At 42.9% G+C, this 24,411-nt stretch overlaps 1 protein-coding gene across 3 annotated transcripts; it reads left to right on the top strand.

The window, feature by feature from the left end:
* The first annotated feature begins 1,188 nt into the window (after positions 1–1,188).
* On the top strand, positions 1,189–24,295 carry tp53bp2b (tumor protein p53 binding protein, 2b). Of its 3 annotated transcripts, XM_070981790.1 has the most exons (19): positions 1,189–1,499; positions 1,599–1,689; positions 11,790–11,937; positions 12,080–12,193; positions 13,388–13,464; positions 13,843–13,944; positions 14,479–14,659; positions 15,545–15,732; positions 16,445–16,609; positions 16,895–17,114; positions 17,289–17,411; positions 17,637–17,743; positions 17,882–18,272; positions 19,285–20,048; positions 20,139–20,276; positions 20,598–20,731; positions 21,135–21,301; positions 22,283–22,482; positions 23,254–24,295. In XM_070981790.1, the coding sequence occupies exons 2-19, from the start codon at positions 1,681–1,683 to the stop codon at positions 23,293–23,295; spliced, it is 3,270 nt and encodes a 1,089-aa protein (XP_070837891.1). In that variant the 5' UTR covers positions 1,189–1,499; positions 1,599–1,680; the 3' UTR covers positions 23,296–24,295. The 3 variants fall into 3 exon arrangements, with proteins under 3 accessions (XP_070837891.1, XP_070837883.1, XP_070837900.1); XM_070981782.1 differs by lacking the exon at positions 1,189–1,499 and having other exon boundaries at positions 1,551–1,689; XM_070981799.1 differs by lacking the exon at positions 1,189–1,499 and having other exon boundaries at positions 1,551–1,689; positions 19,285–20,033; positions 23,254–24,288.
* Positions 24,296–24,411: the final 116 nt, after the last annotated feature.

Genomic DNA, 24,411 nt, shown 5'->3' with positions numbered 1-24,411 from the left:
GATACATGTGTCAGAAGACTGGATGTACGAATATGTGCCAGTGGAGGTCGCTATTAGCAGCAGAACTGAAACCATGCACAGTGGTGGTGCATTCATTCATATTGTCCTCCCTTTTTCAGTGGGTTTAGTTCATTTGTTCATTAATATCTTCGTGTTCGAATCTGGAAAAAAAACACAAAGCATTTACACACACACACACACACACACACACACGTTCGGTTTTCATCACTTGTGGGGCCATTACGTAGACTTACATTAATTTCCTGGAGACTTAACCTAACCATAACCATAACCATAACCATAACCACTACTTGCCTAACTCTAACCCCAGTCTTCATCCTAAAATGTAATGATTTACATTATGGGGACCTGCAATTTGTCCCCATAAGGCAGGTGAGTCCCCACAGTGTGACTGTGTAAACAGATTTATGTCCCCACAACATAAGAGATACATGGTGCACACACTCACTCACTCACTCACTCACTCACACACACACACACACACACACACACACACACACACACACACACACACACACACACGGAGGAGGAGGAGGAGGAGGAGGAGTTTATTTCCGTTGCCAGGAGATGCCGTTGTAGAGTTCCGTCAAGTTGGACATATTAAAACCAGAATCTGAATAAATAGTCATTCAAAATAAATAATGGTGCCAAAAATATTCAAATCAAATTTACTTAAAGATAGTAACACTACACTGTAGAAAAGTAAATAAGTAGAGTAACAAATGTATTATCAGCAAAATGTCAAAAATAGTGTCAAAAATAAAAGCATTTGTATGGGTCTTGACAGCATTAGTCATTATATTACTGGAAAATTTTTATTGATGCATTAACATGAAGAAGTACATTAATATTAAAGCTGCCCTTTTTTCAAATATGAACTCTGTCTTTTATATTCGTTTATAGCATATATATACAGTTTATATCTCAGACAAATATGCCACAACGACCACAACCCAAGTTAAGTAACCAACAAATCATCGCGACTAAATAAAATTGTTGTTGTTGTTGTTGTTGTTGTTGTTGTTGTTGTTGTTGTTGTTGTTGATGTTGATGATGATGATGATGATGATGATGACGATCACATTGAATCACTGGAGGTAACCAGAAATGTAGCCGGTCTGGAACCAGGCTGAACGCTTACAAATGAGACTTTTACTCTGAAGAGTCAGACCGGAAACGCTGTCATCGTGCCGGCTGAGCCCCGGCTGAGCTCCGGCTGCCGGGCGGTGTGCGTTGATTGAATGGTTGTGGTCCAAACACGGTGACGGTCCGAAAGCTGGATGAGGAGCAGGATTAGAGCTCAGCGGGAGAGCCGCTCCGCCCGCCGCGCTTTGTTTTCTGCTCCGAGCGTCAAAACTCCCACAGTTTCATGTCTGAGCGCTGTTTCCTGCAGCCTCCTCTGAAATCAGCCTTTTTTCTTTTCTTCAGAGGGATCGGACAGCACACAGATAGAGGGGCCTGCTGGTTCACTTCAACAGGTCGAGGAGAAGCTGAAATAATAATAATAATAATAATAATAATAATAATAATAATAATAATAATAATAATAATAATAATAAAGTGTGATGTGGATACAGCGGACGGACACACAGCAGAGGAGGAGGATGGTTTGATGCTTTCAGCTGCAATCTGGATGCGACAGAGCAGAAAACTGCCAACATGATGCCGGTGAGTGTAAAACACTTCATGAACATGCACATTGTGTTTGTAGGATCATTTCATCCATTGACATTTCATCTGTAAGCGTCCCTTCAGAGGTGGCACCATGCAGGAGCAGCGAGCTGTCTGATTTCACAGACAGATTTCACAGAGGAATCCCTTCATTTAACATCTTGAAAAGACTTAACCTCACATGTTAAAGTTAAGGTGAAATGTTAATGACAGGAGTTTCTTAAATGGGTGACAATTTCAGTATTTTTTTGGCAAAATTTGGGTGATGCTGCTTATTTTATAGGCTGATTTCTAGACTCAGTATAATTAATTGGACTACTTTTAGGACAAATGAATGAATATATCAATGAATAATTATTCCCCTACCAGGCATTTGCACTTTTCTTGGTTAACTGGACATAAACTGAAAAAATAAAACATGATTAATCAAAGTAACTGAAACTATGATCCAGATAGTAATTGAAAACAAGATTTTGTTTCAGTAAAACACTAAAAAAATGCATCACTGAACATCAAACTTAGGGTGATACTGAGCCACCGTGCAAAACAGGGATGGCGGAGGCTGCGCAGCATCGGCTCTTACCACAGCCAAGTTCCACCGATAACGATCAGCCAAATCAGTTTGGCTGATTAATCAATCGCCCTTCTGTAGAAGCTGCTCTCCCAGTATGTTAGTACCATCATAAAACTGCTCCTCCCGCTACTGCTAGTAATCCAGCCTGCCACAATTACCAAAATTGTTGTTGTTTGGTTTGTTTTTTAGCAGCCACAGAGAAAGACTGTGGATGTAAAGTGACACACACACACACACACACACACACACACACACACACACACACACGCACGCACAAATAAAGGATAAAGCAAAGTAACAAATGTAAGCTCATGAAAGCAAAGAAAAGATTTCAGCAACTAAACGTCATTTTCATCCAAGACGAGTATCACAGTCACAGGTTTTTAACTAAAGAGCTAAAACAGGAATAACAAAGGCAGGTCCTTTAAATTCAAGCAGGCTCAGGTGACAAAAAACATGACACCTGGTGTAAAATCATCAACGACGAATGTGTTTACATTTTGAAAATGTAATCACGTTGGTCATTTGCGAAGAGGGGACAGAGTTTCTCAAACAGCTCTGAGATCAGCTCTTTGTGTCACCACGGATGATGGATCACCACTTGTCTTCATTTTGAAGGGAGGGTCTCCCCTGGCTTATAATTGGAGAAGGTGTTTTGACCTTTTCCATCCACGCTGCAGTGTCTGCTAAATCCTCAGTTTCACCGCTTCTAAAGAGTTTGACCTTTTGGGTTTTCATCGTGCTTTGAGCCTTTGTCTCATGTGACTGCCTGGTCTGTCCTGCCTCTCTGTGCTGAGTCTGTAATGATGCTAAAATATGACTGGAGAATTACTGTCAGAGAAGTTCATGGTTCCCTTTACAGCCCCCTTTACCCTTTACAGGTCATTTGTGAGGACAGCTGGATTAATCAGAAGTACCCAACTGCATGTAGACTGCATGTAACCAGTGAAAACATCAATAAAAGCATGAAGTGTTTGTCAGAAAGTCTTCACTGATTTGTTTTGAAATCAGGGAAGCTGCATCTGAGTCTGTTTCCCCATTGATTTTTGTTTCCCCTTAACTTAAGCCCCAACCAGTCATGCGTAGCGCAAACCAAGGATTGATTTGAATGAAATGACAGGAGTTAAAGGATTAAAGTCAACAAATCACATTCGTCTCAACACTTTTCTCAGCCCACTGCTTCCCTCTGAAGTCACAAACCTTTAAAAACTCCTCACAAACATTTAGTTTCATGTTTAAAAAGACAGCTGCTCACTGTAGTTTTTATCCACCAAACAGGAGGGAGGAGCGCATTTGTTGGGACTGTTGTCAGCGGCGGATTAATCCACATTTGGTGCTGTAGTGAGTGTTTGTGGCAGCAGGACGGTGTGTGTGTGTGTGTGTGTGTGTGTGTGTGTGTGTGTGTGTGTGTGTGTGTGTGTGTGTGTGTGTGTTCATGGTAATGAAGGGAAATGTCAGTCAGACATTGTGACTCATTGATGTGTTTTAATGGAGCTCTATGGCTCAGAGGAAGAAGATCTATCAGGCTTGTTTTACTTGTTGGTAGATACATTCACTGCTGGTTTTGGTCTTTTCATGGGATTTGTTGACAAGAAAAAAAATCTAGAATATCCTCTGACTTATCCTTTAAGCTTGAACCGCGGTCACGGAGGGCAGAGGGAAACACAAATCAAAGGGGAAGCAGACTTTGAAACCAGATCACAGACGTAAGTCAGCAAACATCTTGAATCAAAGTCCACTGCAGGGATTTTGTGTTTGGTTTTCCCATTTTTAACAAATAATCCTACAGATTTCTTTACAAAATGCACTTTTGGGGTGACGCTGTGTCCAAAAGATGAAGGTCTGTCTACTTTTTTTTCTCTGCAGTTTTTGTCAGAATCAGTGAATCAAACTACAGGTCATGATGTCAAACACTAAACTAAGACTGGACTGAGGTTGGTTGTATCGCTACAACACTGCACATAGAAAACAAAACACACACAGGTGTATTTTCCAGTCTCAAGCAGTGCAGCTCTCATCACATGTTGGGTTTGGCCACACCTTAGTTTCGTCGCAGAGTTGCTTTATTTCTATGGAATTGCAGAACTGCCCATTAAATGTGAATGAAAGTCAATGACAGCAAACACTTGAACGTGTGAACGTGTTCAGCTGCCGTTATCTGCATGTACGATCAGTTATCTGTCCCTTGTGTGTTGGATGATAATTGAGACAGGAACATGAGGAGGAAGAGGAAGGTTTGTTTGAGGAAACTGAGAGAGTGGAACTGGTGAGCTGAACTTCTCTCGCCAGCATCGCTGCGTGCAGAGCTGATTATTATTCAGACAGTCGTGTGTAACATCCACATAATGACGGACATTCAGCGTCCTTTCAGACAGCTCTGACAGAAATGATGAAGGTGGATTTCAGTGTGTGCATCAATGTGAGCCTCGATTCCCAAACCTGTTTGTGTGGCTCAAACAGCAAAACGATCCCTAAATATTTCATACATGCTTCCTTTACAAGGCAGCACACCCTCATCATTGTACTACGTCCTCTTCATCTTGCAGGCAGGGCTCAGCTCGCCGTGCTGCTTGGTAACTGTTGCCACAGAGACCAGTAACACTCACACACAGACACACACGCACACACACATACACACTGTTCAAGGTCATGGGAACAGTATTATTTTAGTATTCCTCAGGAGATGAGGAACTGATGCAGGGAAGTTGTAACCTTCATGTTCGTTTACAGCATCAGCCCGATGCTGACGTTTATGTCTCCAAGCTGACAATAAATTCACTTGCTTAGTTCCTCCGTTTGTTTAACTGGGACCATTTTCAAGTCACACTCACTACACCACAGAAAGCAGAGGGAGCACTGCTCTGTTCCCAGATCCTGACCATGAGTGGGCCACCTACAGGTGCTTTACACCTCACCTATCCACTGTGGTTCAAACAAGCTCTGGTGTGTCTGCAGCTCTGTTGCAGGTTGTCCAGTGTGCTGTCAATCAAACTCTGCTGTGGACCAAACAACATGAAATATTACTGTACACATTTTGACTATTGATGCACAAGGTCATAACTAATAATCACCAGTCTCTTGGTGAGTTTTGACACATAGCGTTGATAATGCAGGGTGACGTCCTCCAAACTGTCCCATCAGTAGCGGGACAGTTTGACAATGGTAAAGCACTTTGAGCTGCATTTCTTGCATAAAAGGTGCTATATAAATAAAGTTTATTATCATTATTATTATTATGTAGACTTAATTTCCATGTATCTGGCATCTAGCATGATGGCATGCTAACATTTAGCATGCTAGTGTGATGTGGTGATGGTGACGGGGATGTAGGTTTAGAATCTCATTATGAACTAAAGGGTTAGACCAGGAAGCAGGTAAGAGCCTTTATTGGCTCTTGGTTAACTGTATTCATTTGTGACCTCTTGGTGAACCTTGAACAACTCCAATGACTAGCCAGTAATTAGCTACGGCTCATAAGTGTGTGAATTATCCAAATTTATGACTGAAACGTACAGCAGGCAACCAATCAGAAAACAGTCCTGGTTTCAGAGCTCACTGTTAACAATGGCCCTGTGTTGATGTTGACTGTGGTTGTATCCTGAACAGCAGGCAGGGTTTGGGCTGTGTGTGTGTGCGTTGTTAATCCAATATTGGTGTGTCACGTGATGCTGTCAACCATATGGCTCCAGCCGTCCACGCCGCCTACAAAACATTTGGGATGTGACCTGCAGCGTGCCAGCTGCCACCACATTTCCCTGAGCAGAAATGGAGCAGACACACCAGGGCTGAATGAAAACATGAATCAGTTCATCGCATGAACTGACAGTGGAATTTCTGTTTCCACTCCGATTTGTTGTGGTCCAACATGGTTTGACGTTACGCCAAAAAAAAAAAAAAAATCTTTTCACTTTTTATTTCTCTCGCCTGATAACATCTTAGGTCAGATTTTGCGCATTTGAAGTTCCATAAAATGTCTTCATTACAGTTAAACAAAAGAAAGTCACATTACAGATTTTAATAAAGTTATCAATCAATTTTATGATGCCTTTGATTATCTTATGAGAAGCCAATATTACAGTGTGTAGACATAATTACTGATTGGTCTGCAGCTTCATTGTTGTCACTCTAAATTTAAATCAGTGCTATATTCCACTGAGGCTCCATGTTTCAATGTTCGTGTTAATTTCAGTTGCTTTGAAGAATAGAAACCTATTCCTCTGTTTAGCAGCGGACGCTAATGTTTGACAAATTGGTACAATTCTCATTTTAATACAAACTTTCTCATGAAAGAATAAGATGGAGATAAAATTCAACATCATCGATCCTTGACTGTTTGTGATAGTTGGAGTTTGCCATGAACTTGAACTGGAAACATGTTTCTTGTGTTGGTTTAGGGGGAATGTGAACGTTCAGTGCTGGTAAGTGTCACCATGTGTTGTCTCATACTGATGTGATGTTCAGTAGTTGAATGGTCAGCCGGGATTAGCATTCGGTTTCATGTTGTTTTGAGGAAGCTGTTGACGTCTTTCAGACAGTCGATGGATGATTAATTTCCTCCTTCACCACAGTGGGGGGTTGTGGGCTAGTTACTGGCATTAACTAGCGTGATGCTGTGCTAATTCCTGGATGGATTAAGAGCTGCAGCCTCAGGAGTTTAATGAGGCTTCAGCCTATTGACTGACAGACAGACACTCTTTGCAGCCAATCGTAATTGAGCTTTCATCCAGAAGCTGGTATAAAACAAAATGACTCAACCAGAAACCTGCTAACATGAACACAATGTGAAACTGAATGAAGTCATACAGAACTGCAGTTTGGTCAGATGTCAAGATAGCTGTAAGATGTGCTGTGAGGTAAATGCTAATGCTAGCCCTGCAATATCTTGTATACATGGTTGGCTTTTAAAAGGCTAATGGTAGCATAGCATGTTAAACTATCATGTTCATGGCTTTACATGTCACTGTTTAGCATGCTAACATGAAATTTGTAAAATCAGACTCACACAGTCCTTTAGAAGTTTCCGTTTAAAGTCAGAAATGAGTAAAGTGAGTAAAGTGCTGGTGTTTTTGAACATAGCTGTTCTTTCGATAATCCACTTTGCTGCTTATGAACATATTTCTTTTCACCACAGACACCTTCAGCTTGTGCTCTGGACATGCTGAGGTTCTATAACCAGCCTCACTGATAACAGGAGGTTTCACCCCCCCCCAATCCTGAGGGACGGAGAGCCTCTCCTCTCCAGGCTCTGATTGGCTGCAGATTTCCTGGTCGACCTCGGTTCGGTGACTGGCGGCAGTGACCCACTTCATCTGAACCTGAAGAAAGATAGCAATGCTCCAATTTTCCTTCAGAATGTAGGACAGCGGGCCGGCTGGACGGTTCCTTCTCTCTGAGACTAATTAATCTCTGTCACTGACTTTCTCTGTTGGTTTGATTCTTTTTAACGGAGGGAAAGACTAAACTTGATTACTCAGATGTCCCATTGACAAGAACATTGGTTAAGTAGCTTTATTTGACAGTAGCATGAGAAATCTCCCATGATCCACCTGTTTGGACCAACTAAAGGCCAGCGGTGCTACATGAATTCCACTGTGGCTGTCTGGCAACCTTTTAGTTTGATTGTGAATCAGGACAGAGCTGACAAAGTGAGCATTACCTGAAGAAACCTTCCCAGAGAAATTAACCTTTAGCGTTTTAACCCAGAATTTCCCTGATGACCTGCTGCGACCTGCTGTTTGACAACTGGCAGCAGAAAGCTTCCAAGCTCACTGAGGGTGACTTTTGGCGCATTTCCATTACACAGTTCCAGCTCTACTCGACTCAGTTCTACTCTACTCTACTTGGTTTGGTTGAATTCCATTACAATTGAGTACTTCATAGTACCTCCCCAACGTAGGCAGGGTCGTCATACCACGGCTGCACGAAACTGCCATGACGTCAATTTGTACGCAACGCAAACAGAGCCGACAAACAATGGAGGACATCGAGGCGATGTTGTATTTGCTGCTCGGTTTGTCTCTTTTTAGTCTGAACCTCGTCAACGGACCACGGTTATATTTTACGAGCAGCCATTTCCCTCGAGTGAGAATAAAGAATAAAGTCAGCGGTTGCTGTTGCCCGGCGTTACAATGGAGGGGGCGGGATTGTTTTTCCGGTGTTGGACATCGCAGACCAGTGACGACACTCTCCGGCCAATCAGTGGCCGACAGGTTGTTGACGTCACACATATAGTATCGCTTCTACTCGCTTGGAACCTCGCCAGAGCAGGTACTAAAAATAGTATCGGGTACAGGTACTATCCCTAATGGAAACACAAAACAACCAGGTAGAGTAGAGTCGAGTCGAGTCGAGTCGAGCCGCGCTAGTGGAAATGTGGCATTTGTGTACTCATTCCCAGTTTCTCTCTGCCAGGTTCACACTTTGTCTGCTCCCTCCGAGTGAGACATTAATCAGAAATACAGCAAACCAAATTCATCTTGCTTTCAGTTGCATCCACCACCTCAAGAAATGCATCAAAGACTTTTTGTCATTATTCAGGATTCATTAGAAAGCAGCATCAACATGACCTTTAAGCTGTGGAACACTAACACAGATATTTTACACAAAGATATTGCACAGATACCATCAACCACATGGATTGGTACAAGATGTTGTTCATGGTTCTCAGATGATGGATCCTAATGACACTTGTAACCCCTTGGCTTTTGATCTGCTGACTTTTCATCTAGCGCCATCATCAGGTCAGATTTTTTATTTGTGCAGTGCTTTAATGCTTAATACAAACTTTTTCATGACCAAACACCATCAAAACTAATGACATCACCATCAGCCTTAGCTGTAGGCTACTCGAGTTAACGTGCAAAACCAAGAGGGTCAACATGTTAAATATTACACCTGCTAAACATCAACATGTTAACTCAAAGCAACAACATGCAAACATATCACAGAGCTGCTAGCATTCAAGAGTAAATCCACGTTTTTGAGTTAGTAAATTATATTTACAGTCACTGTCGTAGTGTTAATTACAACCACAGTTCTTTGCCTTTTCCTGGACCCAAAAGCTGTTGGCTCAAGCAAGACTTTTTGTAGATACACAGTGTTCTTACACTACTGACCATGCCTTCATTGTGCTGAAAAGAGATTCTTGTAGATGGAATCAGTCCAAAGACAGAATGAGGACAGAAGAGAGGCAGGACTGAGAACAGAAGGAGCTGAATGCACCAACACACAGCATCACTTTTACATCTTTAGAAACCATGAAGGACAATTTACAATTTACTGACCCTCTGCAGTGGCTGGTTTATAATCATGCCAGTAAAGCTTTTTATCTGTTTTTACCACAAAGGAACAGTGTGACTTCATGCCTTTCCCTTCTCTGTTGCATTTATTTACCCATGCGTCAAAAGTACTTGCTTTGTTTTTCTCCAGCTGGACCCAATTGAAGCTTTTCTTTCTTGTGTTTTTGAATGAGCTTCATTTCAACCTCAGTAACAGCCAACAACATGTAAATGATGCTGCAGACAGGTTGCTCTATGAGTGCAGAAAGGTCAAAGAAGGCAGCTCATTCCTCGCTTCAGGCCGAGTGGAGTGAAATGAAGTTGAGGGCTGAAACAGCTCAGAGCTGTCAGGTTCAGATCCTCAGAGGACACGCACATGAAGCTCAGCGGCCTCCGGCGAGCTTTTGAGCAAGTCATCGCTCAGACGTGCCCTCCCAGTACAAATAAAGACTTGAAAATGCTGAACGCTGCCTCTGTGAAGGTTGGCGGGCTGTGGGAGGCGATCTGGCTCTGAGCCTGACAGCAGATACCCTGCTGGAGTAACAGATGGCCCAGTGCATCATGGGAGTTACAGTATGTCCACAAATATCTGTTTTAGTCTTAAATAGCACAGGAAGCTGCCGTTCAGGTGAAGAAGGCAGCTTGAGTGTATCATCACATACTGGTTTAACTATCAACACAATCTGTTAAAAGACATGCCAGTGTCTCACCTTTATTTCCTGGTTCAGACACTGAGTTTGAGCCTGTTTGGTCACAGAAACAGCTCCAAACAGGGAACACTGCTGCACCTGTGAGTCTGTTCCATTTCTGTCATCGTCCAGTATACTCGTACTTGAAGTGTAAACAGTATGCCAAATTGGCACAGCCTTTTACAAACTTCAACAAATCAGACAAGTCAAAATCATGATTCATGAGCTTTCAAAACACATTTGCAGGACAATTGTTTTTTATCACCGAGGTGTCGGAAATGTTACGTGCTGAGAAAATGGCTGGACTCCAAAGGACACAGATACTGATGGTTTGAATAATAAAAGGATTTATCGTCACAAAAAGGTATATTGACCACTGGGAGACGATCTGTGTTGATTCAAGAAGGAGGGGGCAGGCAGGAGAGGTGAGTCAGCAGATTTTCAGGTGGTGGACTGGAGCTGGGCAGACTTGGCAGGTTGAGACATGAGGAGAACAGACTTAATAAGTTTGAAAAACAAGCAATTCAAAAGTCTAGAGCACAGAACAAAGCACAAGGAGAACTGTGTGACCAAGCAGTGTTACCAGGCTAGTGAATACAACAACCAGGCCAAGGCTGGCGAGGAGATCCAGGTTTATCCTGTGGCTGGTGATTATGGATTGGCTTCAGCTGCGGTGGCTGATTGGCACGGGGAGCAGGTGTAGGTGAGATGTGATCACAGAGGAACTGCCCAGTCCAGACATATACTCACTTACACACACAAGACAGACACAAGGAAAGACTAACATGACATAAAGGTACAGGGGAAAAACACAGTGCAACACAAGTAAAGGAAGGAGGAGGGAGAGGCGCCCTAATAGGAAATATCCTTAAATGTAGGGTTAAAATGGTGTGAAATTAAAGTACACTTTAATTAAGCATGCCAATAGTGTATTCCAAAAGACTTGAAAATAAGTATATTTTTCATAAGTACATTTTATTACTGTTTAAAAGTATTTCTGTTTTGGTACACTTTTTAAAAGTACACTTAAGTGTAATATACATATACACTTGCATTAAAGTACTTTGAAATACTGCTTTCAGTATTGCAGAAGTAGTATATTCATTTTAAAAATATTGAAGCAGAACTTGATGATATGTCGAACGTACTTTCAATTAATCCTAAAAAGTGTAAAATAAAAGAAAAAAGTAATGATTTTTCTCTACTTAAATATTATTTGTAATTTTTAATATTATTTTTATATATTTTTATTAGTACTTTTTGACATGGGTTGACAGGAAGTGACTTCTTCAGTTCTGTCAGGTTTTTGACTGTGAAGGACAACTCACTCACCATAAAACTTACACAGAGTATATTCCAAGAGACAAAGAACTAAACGCAGTCCAACTAAAATGCTCAGTAAAATACCCACTACATAACTACTAAAAGAGAGGACATGACCTTCGTGTTCTCGGCGGTAGCTATGACCCTGAAGCCAGTTTTGGGAATCATCCAACATCCACCAGAACTTATCTAAGTCCACCTGTATTTTCTCTGGTGTCTGCTCTGTGTGTGTAGATGTTCCTCACCGTGTACCTCAGCAACAATGACCAGCACTTCAGCGAGGTTCCAATCACGCCGGAGACGCTGTGCAGAGATGTGGTAGAGCTCTGCAAGGAGCCCGGCGAGGCAGACTGCTACCTTGCCGAGATGTGGAGAGGCTCAGGTGAGTTTCAAAAGACCCTCCAGATCTAAACAGAGAGAGCTGAAGACCACTAAATATCATTGTTACAGAAGACATAAGTGTTTTTTTTTGTCTTGAAATCACAACATATTATCTGAACAAGCTAACATTTTTAACCAATCAGAACGAGTCGTTGGAGAAGGGGAGCGGATGTTGGAGGTGTTGCAGCGATGGGGGCAGCAGAGGGGGGAGGTTCGGTACCTCTTGCATCATCAGAGAGCTCCAGGACGTGAGTCAGGTAAGAAACACCTGCATGCCACCACAGAGACTTAAGTCCGCGGTGGGACATCATGCTAAGATGTACATGTCCATGAACTCAGTTATCAGTGTCTCGGGGTGGGAAGCCAGTGAGGGATCATGTTCGTGTTGCTGTAGTGGAGACTCCCTCTGGTTGGTCAGAGCTCCTGTGTGCAGGGAGGAGGGTTCATGAAGGATAGTGTGAATCTCCAGACAAATGAGAAGCAGTAGCTGGTGAGTCCATGTGTATCAAAGGTGACGCATGGCTGTAATGAGCACAGTGTAATGAGCACAACTAATGGAAAGAAACACATATGCACACATACAGGATTCATTGGGACTTGAATTAGATTTAGGCTTAAGTTCGACATAATTATGGGCATGGCTGCTTTGAGTGACAGCTAGCCATTAGGTGTCAGTGACCAGGCTTCATTCAGCCTGCCTCAGCTCCACCTACACTCCACCTCTTTGCCCATTTTTGGAATAAGCCGGGAGTTTGACGGAGTTAGGTCCTTCCAAGGTGGCAACCACCAGAGTCAGAGTGCCACTGAGCTTCACAATGGCTCTTCAGAAACCTGTGGGTGATGTCGGGGAGACCACATCCATGTTTTATACAGTCTCCACAGTTACACAGTACAGTAACAGAGGAGGTTCAGTGTGTGACTACAGTAAGATGGCAAACTGTAATCAGCTTATGACTCAAGGGATTCGAGCGTGCAGCTGCTGAACTCTGCTGGGGGTAATTTGTTTTTCTGTCCTAAAAACCAGGAAATCCCCTCTGATGTTTTTGTGAGCTGATAAACAGTCGAACAGTTTGCCCATCAGATCATTTTGACCTCAGTTGTCACAAAGACCTGTTTTCCAAGATATTGTAAAACCACTGCAGAGAAAACATTATCTCAAAGAATAAGACTTGCAGTTCTATATTTTTCTTTTAGTCCTCAAATCCCATGTGGTGTGGATGTGGGAGGATGTGTTAGTCTCTCAGAACTTCCTAATTTTCCTACTCTGTCTGTGACTCTCAGCTCCTATTGGTTACTAAAGAGATACCTCACAAATATATATACATATATAACTGTATGTCATCTGTCAAACTGTATGGGAATGTCAGCAATCTTGCAGGTATTTCATCACTTACTGAGGCAATGGACAAATTAAACATTAGCATCCACACTAACTGTGTTTTCTTTCTCAGGTGGCTCCAGAGCTGCAGATCAGATGATGAAGAGGAACCAGGTGAAAGCTTCTGTGGAGAGATGTCTGGAGAATGGGGTGAGAAACAAAGTCCACCTTCCAACATCTCTAAGTCTGTCTGATTTACATGTTTTTTGTTGTATAATGAACAGGTTTGAAAACAGAAATGTAAAAAGGACAGCTGGTGGTTTTAGCAGCAGTTAGCCTTGAGCTGTTGGATTGATTGGTGACTAGCTCACTAACTAAGAAGGTAATATTTTCACTGCAGACTAAGAACGACATGAAACAACTTTACAGACAGAGCCTTCATCATCTCTGCTGTGACTTGAATGTGCGGAAAGTTGCTTATTGCAGCATTTTTAAGCTCAATTGATGTGAAGGCTGCAGTGCATGCATCTCTGAAACTTTGTTGATTTGAAAGTGACCTTTGACTGTGTATGTGTCTGTGTGTTGCAGGTCTCTGCTCCTTGTCTGGACATGACGCTGAGCGACCTGCAGGATCTGGCAACCCGACAGCAGCAGCAGATCAATGCCCAGCAGCAGCTGCTGGCCTCCAAGGTACGAAACATCCAAGACACTACTGTTAATACTACTACTGATACTACTATTACTGCCAGTATTATCACTACCATCACTACGTCTCATGGTACAATCCTACAAAAACACGTAACCCATCAAATTCATCTAGTACTCTTGGCTTCTGCTGTTTCTCGTGTTACTACTACAACATGGCCAGATTAACCTGCTAGAGGACTCTGGGATCAAAACTACCTGTGGGCCCTCACTCATTGTGTTTTAACTGAAGGGCTCATTAGAGTGTCTGAAACCTCCACACCTTTCTGCCAGCTGTGTGGAGGTGAGAAAGTGGCTGGAGTTTGAACTTTGAACCAGATAAGTGCAACATCACCGTCTTCAAGGAGACACTGTGTGAAACTGTTGCACTGTCATCCACATTACAATTCATCATCTCAGCCCTCCCTGTGACGGCTTTATTTTGCTTCACCATTCAGAAGAACTCTACAGTTCCATGTTGACCTGCATGATGAAGCTGATGCAGATGTATTAACTGAGTGTGTTTGCTGGGTGCTGCAGGAGCAGCGGCTGCGTTACTTGAAGCTGCAGGATCAGCGGCAGCAGCAGCAGCAGGAGGTGTCTGAACAGGAGCGGCTACGGCAGCTCAGAGAGAACGCGCACAACCAGGAGGCCAAACTGCGACGTGTCCGGGCCCTCAGGGGCCAGGTGGAGCAGAAACGCCTCAGCAACAGCAAACTAGGTCAGTGTGGCGGAGGTCTGGGTGGCTGAAGGTGTAGGAGGACAGATTTTGTAACAATATTATTCAGATTTCTGTGCTAAAAGTCACAGTTACACTGGTTTAAACTGAGGCTACATCAATCATCATCAACATCAATGACAGTTACTGGCTGGAACCAGGACAGCAAGAAACAGATCTCTATCTTTGTATTTCCAAAGAGAAGGTGGGGGTTTTCTCATTCACTTCAATTCAGTCAGCCTTTCTCAGAGGAGCATCTAGTGGCCATTGTAAAGCTTTTGAGGCTTACTGAATATGCATTTAAAGAAGGATTACATGTTGACAGACGTTCATTATAAATTCTTTTGGATTGATTCGCGTGGAAATTTTTCTGCCTCTGAAAACTAATCACACAAGGCCACAAGGCGAATGTAAAGAAAGGAAAAATTTGATTTATTTTACAGAAATCTCAATGACACTAGACTGAGTGTGTAAGAAAATACTAAACTAAACTAAAAACTGACTGCATAATGATGCATTTATAAATCAGGCAATGAATGTGCGCATATTGTTTCAATGAAAATAAAGATGGCACAGGGCTAGCAAACACTTACCTTTTTTAAAACAAAAGTTCCAGTGTGTTTAACAGGAAGAAGAAAAAGTTGGACATTAATGAGACAGAAATAATAAGTAAAAACAAGCAGATTAACCCACACATAAAATCAAGAGAAAGCCAAGAAACACTTTTACAAAGCTTTTAAAAGATGTGCTCTAATTTGGCTTTTGCTTTGGCTTTCGACTCAGCAGACGGACAGAGTTTGTCTTTAGGAGCTTCAGATTTATAATTGCAATTTACGTTAACGGCTGCTTAAACCAATCCTGTGTTCATGTGTTTGTTGTGTGTATCAGTGGAGGAGATCGAGCAGATGACGGGGCTGTTCCAGCAGAAACAGAGGGAGCTGCTGGTTGCTGTGTCAAGGGTGGAGGAGCTGAGCGACCAGCTGGAGGCGCTGAGGAGCAACAGACTCGAGCCTCCTCCTCTTCCTCATCACCACACCACCACAGCTGAGCTGGAACGCCTCTATAAAGAGCTGCAGGTGAGCTCTCAGTCGGGGACTTCATCAGACCTTCAACATGGCCTCCATTATTTTGAGCATCCCAAGAATCTTCTTCCATAGCTAGTGTGAGAGCACCTGAATGAGCACACTGAGCAGAAGAAGCAAGAGCATTAGGGCTGCAACTATATATATATATATTTATATATACAGTATCTAGCTCTCTAACTGGTTAGCAAAAGATAGCTTGGTCACTAGCTGCACAGAATAAACTCCTCTTTAAAATACTATAATACATCATTTTCTAGACAGCAAATTTTGTGCCTTTGGCTGAAATCCTCATTGTAGCAGCAGCGACTGTATTTCCAGAAATTAGAAATACCAAGACTGATTAAATGATCCAGAAGACATCTGTGTTTCTCTGTTGGGGAACATTGAGGATATATTTGAAACAAAACTTCACTGTCAGACTGTACGGAGGTCAAAAGACATGAGAAGACACAGGGACATACCCACTTCACCAGGACCCAAGAAGAGTCCAATTTGAGAAAGAAATCTGATGAATTAGGTCTGTCGTTACTGACAAATACATACATGATGTTAAAATTCCCGCAGACTGATTAACTAGATTACGAGGCGGCGACAAGCTAGCTTGGCTAGTTTGAACTTAGTAGGACAGCAAAGCTAACTAGCTAATATAGACTTTGCAATTTTAGCTTCCTGTTTTCTGACCTGATTTTCACTGACCTCTCAGCTGAGGAACAAGCTGAACCAGGATCAGAGTGGCAGGCTGCAGCAGCAGAGAGACAGTCTGAACAAGAAGAACCTGGAAGTGGCCGCGATGGACCGACGGCTAGCCGAGCTGCGACAGCGGCTCTGGAAGAAGAAAGCTGCTCTGCAGCAGAAGGAGAATCTGCCGGTGAGTGTACACAACGTGAATAAATCAGTCATTTTCTACAAGGGTTTAGTTGATCCTCTATACTGCAGAGACTCCTAATTCACTAGCTAAATTAGCTAACTTAAAGTATCCAGTGTATCAATGTTGAAGCTAAACTTCTTCCAAGTTCATTCTGCTCCAACACCAGTCACCAGTCACCAGCCTCCATTTGATAAATCCTGTTTTTGAAGGGATTTTACAAAACCAGCCTTTTTACTTTGCACAGACCAAATGGCTACAGCTGTCAGATATTTCCATTCCCTTCAGGTGGCTTCAGATGGAGTGGCCCTTCAGCATGGTGTGGTCTCCAGAGTGGCTGCTGTGGGGCCATACATCCAGTCGTCCTCCACAACAAGCTCTCAGGGGCCTCCGGTGCCAGGACGTCAGGAGGTTCTGATGAAGCCAGCGTACCCGGATGGCACCGCCACCCTGCCCATGCCTGACTCGTCCCTGAAGCCGCCTCCCAGACCAGTCAAACCAGCCTCAGGTATTGTGCATGAAGTTACTCTTAGAATAGAAACAAAGATGAGGATATTTTTCTTTAGAAGTGATTTATTGAATGCTCCCTCCTCTGTCCAAGCGCATTAAAGAGTCATTTGGACTGATGTTTCCAGAACGTGTTCCACAGTGTACTGGATACAGGTTTCTTTGCTCTTTACAGGTTTCATCACATCAAAAATAACCAAACTCTCTGACTGGAGTGGCTCGTTTTCTGAGTCCAGTGAAGGTTACAGCCACGCCTCTACCCTGCCGCGCATGTCCAGCCTCAGCTGCTACAACTCAGGTCAGTTAGGGCTCCATTTCTATAGCATCCAAAATAGGTCATGTCGTTTTTGGAAACAGTAAGGCTCCACGGCTTGTCAGTCCTCATTGAGATATGCTATAACGTTTCTTAATTTTATTATTTTTTGTTATGGGATGGTTTTGAAAAGCTAAAGAGCTTTACTGTTCATGTTTAAAAGTGTCATAGTAGATGTCATTGTTCTCATGATGACCTTCCCTCTTGTAGGTGGGAAGGCCCTCACAGACCAGAAGGGCCTCTCTGGGTCAGATATTCCGCCCCCTGTCCCCTCACGGACCAATCACATCACTGAGAACCTGCTCAAGGACAATCAGGTATCAATGGACTCTCACACATCATTTTAATAAAAGATATTTGACTCCTACCTTCTCTGAATGCAACAGTGAGCTGTAGAAGTTTTATTCATTTATTACGCTCTTTATTTCCCTGTTAACTCTGTATTACACCTGTAGGCCTCAGGTAAAGGTCTGTCCAAGATGGCGGTGCCACCTCCAGTTCCTAGTAAGCCCAAACCGTTCTCTTCCTCTGGTCCACCACCCTTCTCCAAGCCCCCATACAACACCGGGACCTTCCCTGGTAAGGTGCGTCCAGTTGGGGGGCACCTCAGGGCTCCGGGTGTCCTCTCCAGCCACAGCCACACCCTCCCTCTGCCCAACAAGCAGGAGAGTCCACCCGCTGCTGCCATACGACCGTATACCCCCGACCTCTCAGACGCTCCCCTCACTGTGCTGCAGAAGCCTCAGACTCTAGCAGCTTCGTCCATCTACTCCATGTACACCCAGCAGGCCACACCAGGGAAGGGCTACCAAGGCCAGGGCACACTGCCCCGCAGCCAGCCCAGAGGTGACGCTCTGATACACATACTGATACCCACCATGTCACTGTTCCTGTGAACACTCTTGTTTGTTCACTACAACTATCACCTCTGTTCTCAGGACTTTCAACTCACAACTCAACTCAAAAATTTTCATTTAACAATCTACTAAAAGTATTTTTTGGGGATGTTTGATCAGGATAAGGTTACATCTTTCTCACTCAATTTGATTTAGAAAACTGACAAATTTAAAACCTGAATTTCTGTGGCTCTTTAAAAAAACCAGAGTGGTTCACAATAAGACAAATCTAGACAACATAAAAGCATTTGAAGTTAAATTAAGTAAAAATAAAATAAAATAAAATAAAATCTATTTTTAAGTGTGTTCTGCACACCAATAGTTATCAAGTCATTTATTTTCGCAGAAGAAAATTAATTAATATTAATATAGTATATAATATAATATTTTCTCCTCATAGCTCTGCTATTCTTTCTACCATCAGCTTCAGCTGATATGTTGCATCTATATTTTTATGTTGGTGCTACTGCTATTGCAGTTGCTTTTGCATCATCATCATCATCATCATCATCATCATCATCATCATCATCATCATCATCATCATTATCATCATCAAATATTATATCAGCAAATATTCTGTGTTTAGATTGAACACAAAGCAAATTTTGACCTCAGTATATTCAAGCAAATGTGACCTTTGAGGTCTGTGTTAGCTAGCCAGCAGCACACGCCTCAGTTGTACTTTGTGCTAATTAGCAAATGTTAGCTTTCTAATTTTACCTGTTTAACCGTTGTTAGTTTTGTCCAACAGTTTAAACGCAAAGATATTATGTTTCATTTCATACAGGACAGAAAATCTTCATATTAGAGCATTTTTGCTTGAAAATTGATTCAAATGATCGATTGCCAAAACAGTTGCTGATTATTTGACTGATTGATTAATTGACTGATTGTTTCATCTTTAAAACAGAGGTTGATTTTGTTACTGTTGCCTTTGACATTAGCGTCTCGCCCTCTCACAGTGTATGGGAAACCAGTCCTCCATCAGTCTGTCACCTCAGACAGCGCCATCAAGAATTCTGGGTCTTGTGTATCTGACGGGCTTGAGGCTGACAACAGTTGCCCGGGCAACAGTGACGGTGTTGGAGCAGAAACGGCAGAACGCGCCACTCCACGGCCGCTCAGCCCCACCAAGCTCCTCCCCTTCCTGTCCAACCCTCACAGGAACCCCAGTGACGCCGACCTGGAGGCCCTTCGCCGCCGACTGCACCACGCTCCCCGGCCCCTGAAGAAACGCAGCTCCATCACAGAGCCCGAGGGCCCAGCTGGACCCAACATCCAGAAGCTGCTCTATCAGAAAACAACTCTGGCTGCCATGGAAACCATCCCCATGGAGACGATCAGTCCAGCAGGGATGTATGCTCATCCTGGGGTTCACGAGGATGGGGCCGGCAGTGCCGATGCAATGTTTAGGGTTGATGACAACATCAGCGCTGGCTCCAACCAGCCACTCGCTGACAGCCCAGAGGACAGCTTGACTCCGCCCCCTCTGCCCCCCCGCTCGCCCATCCCTGACCCCGCCTCTTGCCGCTCCCTGCCCCCTCCTTTGGAGGACAAGGAGGAGGAGGAGGTGTGTCCGTCCACCTCGGTCCCCCCAGACTACTTTGCAGAGGAATTCCCCCCCTACCCGCCCCCACCTTATCCCTCCAGTGGTGAGGGGGAGCAGGGAGAAGACGTCTTCAACCTGCAGCCACCGGAGGTCACAGGACAGGTCACAGTGCCCCCAGTAAGCATAACAATATATAGATGCTGATTGATATTAAAGGGTCACTTCGCCCAGATTATTTCATCACTCTGCTTTTGTTGTTTCTCTCAGGGTAAGAAGTCGATCCTCCGTAAAGCCAGCTCAGAGCAGATCGACCACAGCATACGGGTCAAGTTCAACCCTCTGGCTCTTCTGCTGGACTCGTCTCTGGAGGGCGAGTATGACCTCGTTCAGAGAGTTATCTATGATGTGAGTGGCACGACTGTTCTTACCCTGTACATCCATAGATCTTGGATTTAATCAATCATCATTAGATAAAAATGCTTCAGACAATCAGCAGCCCCCGCAAGCTAGTGGATTGCAGGGGCATTAATACTGCATTTATATGTTCTACTAATTTGGTCACAGGTTGTGTTTTTCAGTAATAACTTCGAAATGTTTCAGTTCAAATCTGCTATTATTCTTATTTTTATTTTTAGCGCTATAATTGAGATTAAATTGATGACAGAATATTTGGAACATTGACTCTAGATTATATGAAAAATAAGTAATCACATGTCTGTCCTGCAGGTGGAAGACCCCAGCATGCCAAACGATGAGGGTATCACGGCACTACATAACGCCGTCTGTGCCGGCCACACAGAGATTGTCAAGTTTCTGGTTCAGTTCGGTGTCAATGCCAATGCTGCAGACAGCGATGGCTGGTGAGTTTGAGCCTGAACACATAACAGTGTAGCATCACTTTGATTTATTATTTCTCATCATTTGAATCAGAATCTGAATTGGCTTTATTAGCCAAGTACAAGGGATTTGACTCCAGTTTAACATTGCACTCAGTGTACTTGCATAGGAAAAAGAAAAAGGACATACAAAAGACAAAAACAACAAAAGACTGAACAATATGTGAGACCATTTAACCATTTGTCACCATTTTTGTGGCAATTTTCATGCATGTAGCTAAGTAGTTAGCTATGCAGAGAATAATGTCAACTCCCATAAAGACAGTTTGGTTGTTTTTCCGACCAAGAAAGCAGCTGTCAAACTTGCGATGTGGGAGGTGAACAAGTCTTTTCAAGGTTTCTTCCTCTCCTCTCTTCTTGTCTCCAGGACCCCCCTCCACTGTGCTGCCTCCTGTAACAATGTTCAGGTCTGTAAGTTCCTGGTGGAGTCAGGGGCGGCGGTGTTCGCCACCACATACAGTGACATGCAGACAGCTGCTGACAAATGTGAGGAGATGGAGGACGGCTACGCCCAGTGCTCCCAGTTCCTCTACGGTGAGAGAAAAGATAATGCAACATGTTAATAAAAGTCTACAAGGAGGCTGGGATGGTTCCTGATGGGGATTTGGAGATCCTTGTGTAAACTGTATGGGTCAATAGGGATTCTGAACGAGAGAGATCAGGGAGACCCCAAGGAGGCTCCAGAGTCCATCCAGAGTTTGTGGTGGTTATACATTTTGAATGCCTTTGAAGTGCCTCTAGGTGTATATAAGGAAGTTCAGTGAGTGGGTTTTGTAGGTTTTTCAGGAAAATCTACAGAAGTACGCCAAAAATCCAGGCTTCTTTCAGGTGGTCTAAAGGGCTTTTGGAAGACATGAGGGATTTAGGGCATCTAAGAGGAAATTTTGGGAGATGTATTGCAGTTCAAATGCCACTGAGGAGGTTCCAAGCATCCAAACAAAGTACAGTACTAGCATCTGATGTTTAAGGTGTTCTTGTGGGTGTTTTGTGGTTCTTAAGGTAGCTCCAGAAGTAACTAAGATGTTCCAATCTTACACTATGAGGTTTAATGTGTTAATAAGGAGGTTTCATGTGTCTTCAAGGAGGTTCATGGGGTCAACATATGTTTTGAGAGCTCACTGCAAAGTACTTATTTGAGGGTTTGATGGAAAACCTTGTAAAATGAGGGAGATTTAACATCATAAAGATTGAACTCACTCAAATTATTCCAGTAAAAATAAGGATGAGAACAGTTTTAAAGTATATTTCAAGGTCTACAATGACAATGATTCATGGGTATTTTAAGAAACACTGAAAAGGTTTCAGGGGTCATTGAGGAGTCCCAAGGAAGTAATGGTACATGCAGAAGTTCCCAGAGAGAATTTCATGGTTCTTAAGGGGGTTTCATGGGTCTAACTTTACCACACTGCTTCTTACATAGTGAGACACTTTCTTGCAGGTTTTAGTCAACATGACGGTAATTCTCTTGAGAGGATACTGTTTCTAAATGCCCCCTCTCTGTTTGTGTCGCGGCAGGAGTTCAGGAGAAGATGGGTGTGATGAACCGCGGCGTGGTGTATGCCTTGTGGGACTATGAACCTCAAAATGACGATGAGCTCGCCTTCAGCGAGGGTGACTGCATGACGGTACTGAGACGGGAGGACGAGGTGGAGACGGAGTGGTGGTGGGCGAGATGTGGTGACCGTGAGGGCTACATTCCACGCAACTTGCTGGGGGTGAGCTGACTGCACAAAGTTTTTCTTCTAACAGTTCATGGAGATCTTGAAAGCTTCTTGATGTGTTTTTAGACTGAAGCCACTAATAGCTGATATGTTGAGTTTGAAATGATGACCCTTCTCAGAAATTTCTGGACATGGTACAAAGAAAATTAAAAGCTAGGAGCTGCTAACTGACTAGTGCTAGCATGTTTCCTGCTGAGTTGCATGTTAATCAACCCTATGAGTAGTCAGCAAGCTTCTAGAGTAAAATAGACATGCGGAGGAGTTTCATGTGATCGCGGCTGTGTGGTTACCCTACCGATTAAAGGAATTAACTGATGTGCACCCACTGAACCCTGTCTCCATTTTCCAAACCAATGTTACTACTAAATATTATTAATATTACATTGTTTTTTTCTGAGAACTTTCAGAAGTAATCACAGTTTCAATATGTCAGTTGCTTTCTAGGAATTTTTTTTTGAAACTGTGGGATGGTAACATAAAATGAAATTTTAAAATTTATAAAATTTGCTGCAACAGTCTTCAAGTATAGCTCAAAGGAAGCTACTGGATGATGTCCTGCTCTGTTCACTGAGCTCCATGGGAATTGAACCATCAATCCTCCTGTGTGACTCTGCTGTTTCCTCCCTAAATCTCATCTGTTTTAATCATGTTTAAAAGCAGCTCTGAGGATCGTGTTACTCAACAGTCTTATGTAAGACGGTTCAGTCTTTCAGTCTTATCTTAATGGTGTTTTAATGAGAAACTCTTCTGCCTTTTATTTCCCAGCTGTATCTGAGGATAAAGCCGCGGCAGAGGAGCCTGGCTTAACCGACGGCTGGCAAATCCTTCAAAAGACCAAATGTTCTGAGAGGGAGGAGCAGCAGACCAATAAACCTCTGGACTCATGCAGCACGGACTCAAAATATCAGACAGACAGATGTTTTCTGAACTGCCGTTGGACCTGGTTAGTTTTTCAATGTCAGCACAAAGAATGTCATGATGAACTGCTGGAGAAACACAAGGAGAACCAACAGTTCATCTGAATCCTGTGGTGAAAAAATCATCACTTTACCAAAATTTAGCAGCATTCCTAACTTTTGCTGATGACTCATTTCAGTGATTTTTTCCTCTGACAGCCTCCAGCAGAGCCGCCCTGAGGCACCGGGCAGCCTCAACAGCAAAATGTGAAAATAATTTTCTTCTTTCTTAGGATCTTATTTTATTGAATAGTGACAGTTGACATAAAGACAAGGTACAGCATGCAACAAATGTCCCAGATGATAGAGTCAAACCAGGGACACGAGGCCATCATTTTTTTTTTTTTTTTTTTTTTGTTATTAAAGAATTTAACGCTACAATCCTTTTATTTTGCTACAGCAGCATCAGTTTCAACTACTGAATTTCAGTGGATGTCAAAGTTTTTGATGCACACAATAGTAATCTGTGGAAACGAGATAAAAATACATTTTCTTTGGAAACTTTGTGGCGGATATTTCAACAGGAGGGTTGTTTTATTTGATTTCCAGAGTGAACAGGCTGCCCTTTATTAACATTAGTTTAATATTTATGTTGTTAATCTTCCCCAAACACATACAGGATCTATGTGTTCATTTTTTTTGTTATTAAAGCTTATGCACAAGAGTCCCTGTTCTTCTACTTCTTCTTCTGAATCCTGCATCGGCCTGTCCTTTGTTGACACTGAGGACTTCATTTCAAACCCTGAAATGTGGAAATACAGTATTTTCTTATATATCAGTAGATTTTTACATTTTCCAAAATAAAAGCCTGATCTCATCTCAAATCAACTCCAAAGCTGTTGATAAATCAGAGGGTGCATGGTGTATTTTTTTCACTTCCAATAGAACTAGGTGAGCAGTTTCTACATCCTGGACCTCATCTCAGTACTGCATACACAGATATGAAAGTTATATCCGTATTCTTGCC

This window comes from Chaetodon trifascialis, chromosome 2, assembly GCF_039877785.1.
Source record: "Chaetodon trifascialis isolate fChaTrf1 chromosome 2, fChaTrf1.hap1, whole genome shotgun sequence".
Classification (NCBI taxonomy): domain Eukaryota; kingdom Metazoa; phylum Chordata; class Actinopteri; order Chaetodontiformes; family Chaetodontidae; genus Chaetodon; species Chaetodon trifascialis.
This window is presented reverse-complemented; position numbering and strand designations above follow the sequence as displayed.

What these genes read in the sequence shown, in the direction of transcription:
- tp53bp2b (XM_070981790.1), top strand. An exon ending in AGCAGCTGCTGGCCTCCAAG is followed by an intron (nt 13,945 to 14,478) that starts GTACGAAACATC and finishes TGGGTGCTGCAG; the next exon opens with GAGCAGCGGCTGCGTTACTT. An exon ending in CCTCAGCAACAGCAAACTAG is followed by an intron (nt 14,660 to 15,544) that starts GTCAGTGTGGCG and finishes TGTGTGTATCAG; the next exon opens with TGGAGGAGATCGAGCAGATG.